This window comes from Adiantum capillus-veneris, chromosome 9 (assembly GCF_014529385.1).
Source record: "Adiantum capillus-veneris isolate H3 chromosome 9, ASM1452938v2, whole genome shotgun sequence".
Classification (NCBI taxonomy): domain Eukaryota; kingdom Viridiplantae; phylum Streptophyta; class Polypodiopsida; order Polypodiales; family Pteridaceae; genus Adiantum; species Adiantum capillus-veneris.
Genome location: NC_140939.1, coordinates 156,031,000 through 156,043,213, shown reverse-complemented (window position 1 = coordinate 156,043,213; position 12,214 = coordinate 156,031,000). Strand labels below are relative to the sequence as shown.

General features: G+C 44.2%; 1 protein-coding gene across 4 annotated transcripts in view; it reads right to left on the bottom strand.

The window, feature by feature from the left end:
* LOC147451439 (zinc finger CCCH domain-containing protein 28-like) overlaps positions 1 to 10,101 on the bottom strand; it is a 45,162-nt gene extending 35,061 nt beyond the window's left edge. For 3 of the 4 annotated variants that reach the window (XM_086520343.1, XM_086520344.1, XM_086520345.1), the window contains exons 1-4: positions 9,693 to 10,100; positions 8,778 to 8,870; positions 8,517 to 8,571; positions 8,322 to 8,420 (exon numbers count right to left, since the gene is read on the bottom strand). In XM_086520343.1, the coding sequence (XP_086376469.1) occupies positions 8,322 to 8,420; positions 8,517 to 8,571; positions 8,778 to 8,870; positions 9,693 to 9,982 (537 nt within the window). In that variant the 5' untranslated portion in view covers positions 9,983 to 10,100. Of the gene's footprint in view, positions 1 to 8,321; positions 8,421 to 8,516; positions 8,572 to 8,777; positions 8,871 to 9,692 lie in introns of all 4 variants that reach the window. The other variant, XM_086520346.1, reaches the window with a different exon arrangement.
* Positions 10,102 to 12,214: the final 2,113 nt, after the last annotated feature.

Sequence of the window (12,214 nt, the reverse complement as noted above, 5' to 3'; positions counted from 1 at the left end):
TTCAGTCTCCGCCAAAAGAAATCTCTCTCTACCCCTTTCATGGTGGTAGCAATGCTGCGGTGACCCGTAAAAGGTGGACAGTGGCAATCAGTCATAACCTTTTCCCTCAACGGCTGTGTAACGCACAACATAGTCTTTTTCATCAAGTAGCCTTCCCGAAGGGAGTATCCAGCTACTGTCTCCCCATCCCGTATCCGTGTGAAAATATCTGCAAAATCTGTATCTGTGGCACACTGATCGACCATATCCTCGAAGCTCCTATGATGTATCGCGGAAATAGCCAGAACCAACGGTTTCCGAGACAAAGCATCTGCCACCACATTCTTCTGTCCCTGCACATGGACAATCTGGAAGTGAAACTATGACAAGATGTTCGCCCACCGCATCTGCTTTTCCGAGAGCTGCTTCTGTGACAAGAAGTAGCGCAAACTCTGATGGTCTGTAAAGACAATAAAATCCGCTCCGAGTAGGTAATGCCGCCACTGAGTAAGAGCATGGATAACCGCCAAAAGCTCTTTCTCATAAATCTGTGCTGTCATCTCCGGCCTAGAGAACAAACGGCTCTCGTAAGCTATGACATGGCCTTCTTGCATCAAGACTGCACCCAGACTACGACCACAAGCATCACAATATACTTCGAATGACTTCTGCAAGTCCGGCAAAGTCAAAATAGGTCCCGTAGTCAATTTCTCTTTCAATGTCTGAAAGGCAGTCACCTCTGTGGGTCCCCACGAAAAAGGTACTCCTTTCTGTGTCAAGATATGCAAAGGGGAAGCAACCTCTGCAAACTTTCGTATGAACCGCCTGTAGTACGAACATAGTCCCAAGAAGCTTCTAACTTCATGGACATTCCTCAAATCGGGCCAATCACGGATAGTCTCTATCTTGGCCGGGTCCATTTGCACTCCTGCTGCTGACACAATGTGTCCCAAAAAGTGTATCTTTGGTAGGAAAAAAATTGACTTTTCTTTGCATTAATCACTAGCGTGTGATCTCGTAATGCCTAAAAGACTTGAAGCAGATGATCTCTGTGTTCTGCCTCATTCTTCGAGAAAACAATGATGTCGTCAAAGAAAGTGCCAACAAATAGCCTGTACTCTCGAAAAATCCTGTCCATCATCCGGTTAAATGTCGCAGGAGCATTGGTTAAGCCAAAAGGCATCACCAAAAACTCAAATAACCCAAAAGTCGTCCGAAAAGCTGTCTTGTAGACATCTCCTGGCGCTATCCTGATCTGATGATATCCACTCTTCAAGTCAATCCTGCTAAAGCACGAGGATCCCTGTAACCTGTCAAGTATATCATCGATCCTAGGAATCGGAAATCTGTTCTTGATGGTGATTTCGTTGAGAGTGCTATAATCGATGCACATTCTCCAAGATCTGTCTTTCTTCAAAATCAACAACACTGGAGAGCAATACGGTGAAGTACTAAGCTGGACAAGACCCTTTTCCAAGAGGTCTTTCACTGAGTTCATAATCTTTTCATTCTGTACTCGGCTCACACAATAAGGTGGCCGATTCCGTGGTGTGCTTCCAGATATCAGATCAATGGTATGATCTTCAGGCCCTCTCAAAAGCAATCGGCATGAGCGTGGAGAAAAAAATCTTGGCGTTCTTTTCTTCAGGTCAAAACATATTCAACTTTTATCCATGGTTCAGTTCTCCCAAAAGAATGAGTAAGAAAACTGAAGTTCATCAAGTACAATCTCTAAGCCCTTCATTTATCAAAGTCGCTTTCTCGGCCCGGTAGTCAACCACGGCGTAGTTCTTGTGGTACCAAGGGATCCCGAGTAGAACGTCACTCACGTGCCCTGAACACCCCTGTCATTGCAAACGAAGTTTGCCAATGCTCGGTGTAATGGCAACATCCCATCCGGGTGCCAGTCGAACTACCTCCGCCTGTGGCGTCAGTCTGTCGGGCGCAGTTCCAAATCGAGCCGCCAATTCCAAGTGAAAAGAAGTTGGCCTTGGCTCCTTCAAAAGAGCTTCTACATCCTTCACTTTGCCCCAAAAAAAAACGGCAAAGTTTGTACTTTCATTCATTTGATTCGGTGCAAGTCCCACGCCATGTGGTACCAGTTCTGCTTTTCTATCTGCCTTTTCTGCCACATTCCTCAGCTGCTCTCGAACTCTCAGACCTGTCGTCATCTTTATCATTCTGTTCTTTCTGTGCCTTATCAGGGCACTTTGCGGAAATATGTCCATGTTTCCCGCATCCAAAGCACTTCCCCTCTCTGATGAAGCGAGCTCTCTCCTCAGGAGTAAGCTTGGGTCGTGCATCCTTTTTTTTTCTCTGGGTTGCTCTTTTTCATTCTACTTTCATTCCCAGAAGTCTGTTTGGCTCGTTGTGTCATGGCCTCATCTGTGGGGTAGGTCAGACTGCCAGAGTGAATGGCAAAGCCCCGCTTCGCATGACTCATCAACTCCTGAATAGAAGCTGACTTCTGTTCCAAGCAGTGATCTCGGATCTCTGTAGGTAGACCCAAGGTAAACCGCTCAATTTGTTCTCTGAACGAGATCTTCTTGAATGAAGAGGCGGGTAGAAAAGAGCTCCAGAATCTTTCACAATAAGAATTCACTGTATCGCTCTTGGTCATCCGGAGATGGTTCCAAGCAGCTCGTATATCTCGCTCAAACTCTTGAGTCAACCAAGAAGAAATAAAAAGCCTCTTGAATTTCAGCCATGTAACTGGCACAGTCTTGCTTAATAGAAGCATGGACCACCAAGTAGGAGCATTCCCCTCAGAGTAAGAGGCAGCTCTCCGAATCTTGGAGTGCTCTGAATAGCGTCCTCCCGCGAAAGCGATATCAAACTGCTGTATAAGAGACAAAGCCTTCGAAGCATCTGAGTATCCTGAAAAGTATCAAACTTGATCGAGTGGCCACCTTCCTTAAACTCTCGGACTTTCTTGCTGTTATCTTCGAGAAAGTCATACTGGTTGGCTTTGTAAAAATTCTTCTTGTTCGCATAAAACTTTCCGTCATCGGAATCTGAGCTGTCTGTAGACGAGTCCTCAGTAGAACTATCAGTCTCTAGGCGAGATGTAGCCTTCTTTGCCTTTTTCTTGCCCGTTCCGAAGCTTTGTGTCTTGCTTCGCTTTTTGCTTTTTTTCCGTCTTCTTCGCTCTAATCCGAGGAGCTAGAAGAATTGTCAGAAGAAGAAGAAGAAGAACTGGGTACTCCTTCAAATCGAACACGCTTCTTCCGTTTCTTTGCTTTGTCGAATGTCGACTGACGACCCAAATATCCCGAGAAGTCAGTACCTTTGTTCTGCTTTTTGCCGTGCTTTTTGCCTTTCTTTTGCACGTCGAAAAGCTGAGCAATCCGTGCATCAACCACGTTCTCCAGTTCCTTCTCCGTATATTTCTTGGAGGTAGAAGGTTTCTTGAGAGCGGGTTTCGGGAGTGGTGTTGTGGTTCTCTGCCACTCCATCTGTACCTCTTTCAAAGAGGTCTGGTTCATATATTTTACCATCTTCGGGTCCTTGGCAAAATTGAGCATCATCTTTGTTGCATCGCCAATCAATTGACGACGCTCCATCTCTGTTTGCTCCGCCTGAGTAGGCCGAGGCGGGCCATACTCTCTGTCTGAATCTTCGTTGTGATCCCAGCCCGCATCTCCAGATGCCGAGGGAGTCGACTGATCATTGCCTGAAGCCATAGGTGCCGCGGAAAAAAAAATTCGGAGATCGGATTTCCCGTAGAAGAGAAATCGGCCGTGCTCTGATACCACTGTAACAAACTTGGACACTCCAAGTCAAGAATCAACCGCGACAGCACCAAATAACCACTTCAAAACAATTCACAGATCACAATAGATTTGTACTGGCCCGGCGGAGTTCCGTGCCTAGAGATATTGGCCCCAAAGACTGGCGCCCCTTTCGGTATTTCTTTTTGTATTAATCAATCATCAAAGTACATGAGAGCGGTTAGGGTTTCACTCTCAGACTCTGCGTCCAGATGCTCTGAGAAGTGAGGCCCTCACCACTAATTTAAAGGTTACAAGGGATGCCCAAAAGCAGAGCCCCAAAAGCTTTTAAAATCAAAAGCATCAGTTCTCTCTCTCTCTTAGAGAGTCTTTTCTCTTTTTTTTTTTTTTTTAAAAAGCAAAAGCAAAATTCGCGTCGCTCATCATTTTCCAAAAAAAAAATAATAATAATAATAATAATAATAATCCGCCTCCGCGATTTCCGGAATTTAGGGTTTTTGGCAAAAATTAGGGTTTGCAGGAATTTTAGGGTTTCTGGCAAAAATTAGGGTTTCTGCTGTCCGCCACGTCATCACTTTGTGACAGCGGGCGCACCCCTTGGCGGCCTTGCACTCACACCAAGGTTGCTTTTTCCCACCTCACGTCGATTGGCCGACCGCTAAGTGCACGGTCCGCTCTCAATGAGTGAAAAGAGACACAAGGGGAGGCTGGACAAGCCCTTCTTTCTTGGGATTCCTGTCACTCTTCAACAAAACACGATTAGGAATCGCCACGCCCAAGTAAACTTCGGTTCGTGCGACCTCAACAAGCAAAAAAATTCTAATGGTTCTTGTGGTTCTTTCCTTGAGTAATGCAGAACACTTCCAAAGCTCTGATACCAATGTTAGGTGCAGCGGAATGAATGTTGTATTTTCTGAAGATTAGTGATCTTTACTGCTCAAGGTTCCTTTTAGTTCTTTAGGGAAAGAGAGAGCTTTCCGTCTTGTAGAGTGTTGTGGTCACGAACAAAGTGATTGGATATTGTGCGTGCAAGTGAATGAGACTGAGAGAAGGAGAGAGAAGAGATACGACACCCGAGAGGTTGTAAAACCCTCCTCCGAAGGCCCCACTCTCGTCGGCGAGAGTGGTCTATTCTTTGATTGCACAAAGGTGTACAATGCGTATGCAATGGACTATGCAACTTGGTCTATGCCGATGACGACGACGGTGACGGTGATGACGACGACGATGACGATGACGACGATTGCTGAAATCTGAGATCTTCTAATCGCTGAATTTCGGGACTGTTTCGGTGGCTGAAAGTGACTGTTTTGGCTGCGTTTTCTTGGCTGAAAATTGAGGTTTCTTAGGGCTAAAAACTGATGGTCTTTACGGGCTGAATCTGCTACACTTTATTTGAATGATGCCGGTCTTAATTTGCTGCTGAAATCCAAAAACGCCAGGGGCTGAAATTGGTCCTTCTGTCGCCGGGTTCTGCAAATGCAAAAACGCTAGGCTGATCTGCTGTGTCGTGATGATGCCGGGGCTGATCTGCTGTGCACAAATCGCCAAGGCTGATCTGATGCAAAAACGCTAGGTCTTCTGTATAGAAAACGCCAGAGTAGTCGCGGCGGTTGGTCTTGCTGAGAAGTTGCCTGTTGAGCAAGGTGCTCCTGCTGCCTCTTCTGCCAGAAGTGCTAACTTGGGTTTGCTTATATATTAACTTAGCAAAATTGCCCTACCTACTTTTGTTGGAAAGTCACTTAAAAAATAATAAGTGAAAATCCCAATAAATAGGAAAATAGGCTAAATGCACTGGAAAATTCCCCTAGCTGATGCTAATGGATTCTGATGGGAATTCCGATGATCATGCTGTGTGCAACCGGAGGATATGCATCTATGCTAAGTGATTGGGCATGCACGGTCTACGAATAGACTCACAAAAGTGCCAGATCACTGCTAATCTAAACTTGACTGGACTGACTGAACCCTGCTGTGGTGTAGCTTGTCCACGGACACATAGGGTTGGGATGTGTCACGTGACATTTAAACTTTCAGGTGCTGGAGGAGGGGGTACCACCGGGGGTATCAAAGGAGGTAACATGTAGTTTAGAAACTTTTGGAACCTTTGCAGGATCGGAAATTTCTGTTGAGGATACCGCGAGAGAATGTCGTGAAGCTCGTCAAGGAGAAACTATAGATACTTTGCCAAATCCATAAATACCGTGATGCTTTGTTTGTTCTTGATAGAACCAGCATGCTTTGCAAAAAGCACACAATGCTATACAACTGTAACGGGAGGGCACCAATGCCAACGGCAAAGAACAAATGAGACAACTTTAAGCACGTCTAAACATTGAATTGAGAGAGAGAGAGAGAGAACAACACACGAGACGCAGAATGGCGGAGTTCCATCCCAAGAGAGCACTAGCATCAAACCATGGTGCCCCTGTCACAAACTGCTAATGTGTCAAGCCACTAAAGAACGGAGCCAACTTGCACATCCTAGCCGAGGGGCGGGCCTAAACCCTAGAAGTAGCAAAAGAACCACAAGCAGCAGAAGCAACAGAAGAAGTTTTACCAACTTTAAAAGTCTTGCCGAGTGGCCTTTTGTTAAAGAAGAGTTCCCACCGACTTACAAGACCCCATCCGATGGGGTCCAAGGGACATAAAGCCATTAAAATAAAGCGAGACCAACACACACACACACACACACAAAAAAAAAAGCGTAGAAGATGATGATGTGGCAACTGTATGGACACCCGCGATTTGTGTTGGCAGTGCCACATGGTAGCCTGTACGGATTTTCGCGCTTTGCATTGCTACATGTTGACATGGCGATTGTACGGAATCTCGTGATTAGCGCTAGGCTTCTTTTGGGAGGCCTGATGCTTTTAGAGTTTGATGCTTTTCATGTAACTGCTTTTGGCAGGCCAAGGGCCTTTATATATATGCCATGGGCTCATTCTCTGGCACGCTTCCCAGTGACGGTGCAGAGCGTGGAGTACCGGCGTTGTACTGAGTTCAAGCAATATAAAGAAATACCGAAAGGGACGCCAAGGTTTGGGGCAAGTGCTCTCTTGGGGTGGAACTCCGCCACTCCGTATCTCGCTCATTCCTGATTCCTCTCACATGCTTTCTAATCTCGGGAGTCACAACAAGATCAAATTTTTGGAGAATCTAATCTTCTGGCACACAATGCAACTCCATCTCCTTTACATAGCCACGAAGATACTTTGCAGAAATAAGGCAAATGCTCAAAAAATTTGCATTGCAGCGGGATCAAAAGGCATACATTACTGCTGTGGATGATGATCACCCATGGTTGAAGTAGCTTGCAGATCCCCACTAACTCACCCTAACAAACTTCGCGTCAGGTTCACCAACAAGTGTGTCAAAGAGTTGGCGGTCTTGCCAGGAAGGCGTCGAGCCTCTAGCTGTGAGGATTTTTGGGGAGACTGTGAAGGCTTTCACTTAAGAAAGCTTAGTGTTTGTAGCAAATACATCGTGTGTAGCCATTGGAATCTTACACGCACACATACACATACGCACACGTGAAACCCTCAAAACAACACAAAGATGAAAAGATCAAGGCTTTGATCGCATCTAATCAAAGGTAAGATGAAAGGGTTCACTCATCTCTTTCACTTCAATGTTATTTGAAGTACTTAAAGTTGTTCAATTTGTTCTTTTTCATTGGCACGTGGTGCCCATCCATGTGACAGTCCCTTTCGGTTTTCTTTCTATTGCTTAGGTTGGAGTTCAATGCATAAGCATCTGGCAGGGAACCAATCAGACGTCTAAAACACTATAAATGAGTGCACCAATCCATTGTTGTTGGTTAGATTATGGACAGGATGTGTTCAACAGTTCATTATCTTGAATTTTTATATTTTGGACGTGATGTGTTCACAAATCATGAATGGGGATTATTGGACGTAGTATAGTCTACAGATCAAAGTTTCTACACAGGCAACCGATGCTCAAGATGGCATTACTTTCAGGTACAAAGTTGAGGAGAGCAACACCGAGGTGTATCCAGTTGGTGACCACTACTGGGTGTCCATGGTAGCTTCTTCATCGACTTAGTCTCACTATTGATGTCCACTATGAGCTGTAGAGAGGGTGTTATAGTTTTGGCATCTCAAGTGAACTGCCCAATGTGATCCCATTATTTAGTTTGGCTTTTAGGTATTTACTTTACTTATTTGTCAAAGTCTTGGGTAGGGCAATTTACTGGGCTTGCTATATAAGCAACCCCTTGCCTCCATTGTATACACATCCATTGTATACACATTCAATCATTCATTGCCAAGGTTAAGAGACTCTCTCTCTCTCTCTCTCCCCTTGGTCTCTACGCTTCCGCATTGTCGACTTTGACACTTAGACCCTTACCAATCAATAATGCGTGAAGGACAAAATGTCTCTTATCGTAACTGCTAAAAATCTTTAATGTCTAGAAAAGACTCGGCATGTTGCTCTTAGTACAACACAAAAGCAGCACGGGAATGAGAAAGAAAACAAGAATATTCTACGTCACTGTACACAGGCTGATATTTATAAAAAAAGCACATAGCACATCTACAAGACGTATCTTTTCCACTATCCTCCGTAGTACAACAAAGAGAGTACCTCCAACGTTGGTTTGGAAACTTCCTGCCCACGAGAACTTGGTGGCGGTGGTGGTGGAGGCAAAGCATGTGAACTGCGGCGCCCGTCATAGGGCATCTCCTTCAAATATCCACATCGATAACAGCACAGATCAGAATTTTACCAGAGACATAAGTTTTGAAGTTGCCATAGAAAATGAGAGTTATTAGAAGATACTTGATAATAAGAAGAGCTTCGTGTTCCTTGAATTCCTGCTGCTTCTTGCATCTTCCTATGTATTATTACAATTTACGAAGGACGAAATGCCTATTAGCTAGGACTCCCAAGGCACAAACACCAACCACAAAGAAATATCAAATCCAGATCCAAAAAGAGCAAAAAAAGGTATGTGGTCATTGTTTTCGTCTCTCATAAACAGAATGGTAAGGGTAAACAAGAAGCTCAACAAATCAAGAAAGCAATGTTCATGAAACTTACGCTCGGAGATGTGGAGGCGGATGAAAGAATCTACAAACAAAACCACGAGCACAGCGATCCCGCAGGGAATCATAGCAGACTGTGACTTCATTCCTAACATACAAAAATGGACGTTGAGATTTTCAGACCAGTAGACTGTCAACTGACATTACTAGTTAAAGCCATCTGAAAAGACTTACTCAAAAGAGAAGAGAATAACGTACAGAAAAAAGATGTTTGCGCCCAAAAAGTTGCAAAGATCATACATGATCAAAATACCCAGATACAAAATGGCCAACAATACAAGCTCACATGTAAACAAACAGAAAAAGAAACTTTACCAAAATCTAACCAAATGGATGCCAAACACTCCAGCACTGTGGGAACAATAGTGCTACACAAAGCCATCCAGCTAAAGTGCACTCTGTTGTGAGCCAAAGTATGATTAATCCCCTTCACCAGACAAACGCCAATTACATTGATGATGGACCACAAAATGAAGCTTTCTAAATAAGAGAATCATACTCCAAATTTTGTTCTACCCAGGGACCCTCCAAAAGGAAAATAGCTGCCTGGATGGCAGGGGCTTCCAACCCCTCACCATCAAATTTCCTTGTCTTGCTCTCATTTGGCAAACCTCTACATGGTTAGAACTTATGCAGCATGAACTGGGCTGAAGTTGATAAAAACATGCACAGAAGCACTTCCATCGCCAGATCCCCTGCCTGCTAGGTAAAATCCTGCCCTGACTGGTGACTACACAGGCGTTTTGCCTCTAATGCATTGTTTCCCTGATGGATTTTCTATTTCTGTTCTGCATGCTAGCAATCAAGTTGCTCAAAAACGAAAGGAACTATAAAAACCAGTTTCATCTACATGAAAGTCAGCATAAACCATGAGGTAACAGGAAACGGAAAGAAGAGATAGATAGCATACCCGTCTACCGCAACACTGGAAGGGGGATGGGCATAGCGGCAATCGATAGGGGCTCTTGAGCACCTGCCACGAGTGAAATCTCTGCATACAGGGAGTGTAAGATCGAATTTCTTCGAAGGTCGACGATCAGCTGAATGGGAGCGGGAGGGGGAGCGGGAGCGGGAGGATCGTGAACGTGAACGAGACCGAGACCGAGACCGCGACCCTGATCGTCTCCTTACTGGCGATCTGGAGCGAGCACGCGGAGGTGATGGTGACCGTGAGCGGGTTTCCCTGACCTCTGTTGCCATCTCCCTCTCTCTCTTCTCTCTCCCTCCTACAGGCTGAGCCTGCAGAGCAAGAAGCAGCAGTACTTCTCAATTCGAGGAGCCTTGGGAACTTTAACCCCGGCAATGGAAAATACTAGGAAACCAGGCAACGGAAATTGGGACGTAACTTTATGTCTCAGTCCAGTGCTCTAAATGAACTTTTGTATAAATACTTTCTTTATTGGAAATACGTATTTGGCAGCTCTTTTGTTTTAATGCCGGGAATCTCCACAGACTCCACCATGCCCTTGCCTTGTTATACAATGAGACTAAAACCATGAATCAAAACCGAATTTGAACTCGAGTAGCGGCAAACAGAGGGGTGATGATTATGCTAACCATCTTGGCCAAGTCCCGATGGTGATTGATAGCTACACTTCACTTTTTCTTTTTAAATACTTCTTTTGCACGAGCTTCTCATGTCGTAAGCTTCTTTGTCCTACCCTCTTTGCATGCCCAAGAACAAGGGCTTCATTTGCAACCAACCTCGACATAAGGGCATCATCTACGAGCAGTATTGGCCTTCATCCAACAATTTGATGGGCCTTTGGAGACGAGGGCTTCACGAAGTCCTCCAAGCTATGCCATGTAGCTATGCACTTCCAAAAATCGGCTTGTCAATGGTGGGCTAGCCTTCGTGGCAACAGCGAAGCCCCAAAGACATGGAAAACTCTACGAGTTTTCATCATGAAGCAATTCCTTGCAAGTGATGCAAAGGGCAAAGTGCTTACCAAATGTTGAAGTTTAAAGCTTCTCTCTCGTGAGTCTATCCACAAATATGTGGACAAGTTTTGGGATTTACATCTCAAGGCTACTATCTTTCAAAAGATAGACTTTGCCGAGCAAAAGCAACAATTCTATGCGGGATTAAAATTCTTACCAAGGCTATTCCAACAACAACAATCGATCCAAGGAGAAGGGAGTTTACAAAGGTAAATATAAACTCTCTCCTAAAGAGCTAGAAGCTTTAGTAAGGACCACAAATGTTTTAAGTGTGGGGAGCAAGGCCATGGTTATCATCTTTACCCCAAGAGAATTACCCATAATGAGACTCCTAGAGTCTCTATGTTTGAAGCTCCAAAAGAGGATGCTCATTGCCAATGATTTCTCCTTTCCTATGCTTGGGGAAAGATGCAAGAGCATGATGACTTTATTTTGTTTAACCCTAGTTCAACTCACAACTTCATATCCATAGAGTTGACCACTAAGCTAGGCATACAAGCCCACAAGATAAGAGATTCATTGAAAGCCAATGGAGCTATCAAGGGACAAGACGTCTCAGTTACTTATTTCATTGGAGAATTAAGGTTTCATGTCCAAAGCTATGTGGACAAAAAGGATTTCTTCATCTTCCCTCTCAAACATGAGAATGCTATCGTTGGGGCGCCATGGTTTAACCACATGACTTCCAACATGAAGTTCCCTGAAAGGAGAATCTTCTTCACCTACAGGGAAGAGAGCATGTACATAGATGCTAATGAATCGGGAAACACCATATCCTTGCAATAAAGGGAATCAAGAGGAATTAGAGTTGTCTAATTTCCTAAATGGATCCCAAGATGTTTTCAATGATGACATCCCTAGTGAGCTAGCTCTAAAATGAGGGATGATGACCATGTAATTGAGCTCCTACCAGGAAGCTCACTGCCTAACAAGCCTCCTTATTGAGTTTCACAAGCTCAACAAGAGGAGATCATTAGGCAAGTGCATGAATTGGTGGAAAAAGGGATGGTGAGGTCTAGCTCCTCTCCATTTTGTTCACCATTGCTTTTAGCTCAAAAGAAAGATGACACATATCCCATGTGTGTCGATTATATTGTACTAAATAAGAGTACTATCAAAAATAAATTTCCCGTGCCGCGGGTAGAAAATCTATTTGATAGTTTTGGCCTAACAAATTCTCCAGATGCATTTAAACTCATGATGGACAAAAATCTTCAGGCCATTCAAATTCTCTTGAGGAGTACAAGTGACACCTCTAGGTAATCTTTCAAGTTGTGAGAGAGAATAAGCTTTTCATTTATCAAAAGAGAAGTGAATTTTTCGTACAAGAGATTCAATATTTAGGTCACATTATCTCTAAAGATGGCACTCGTATGGATCCAGCAAAGTTAAGATAATAAAAGGATGGCCTGATCCAAGGAATCTACAGGAGGTACAAAGCTTCATAGGTATGTGTGCATACTATAGATGCTTCATTATAAAATTCTCGCT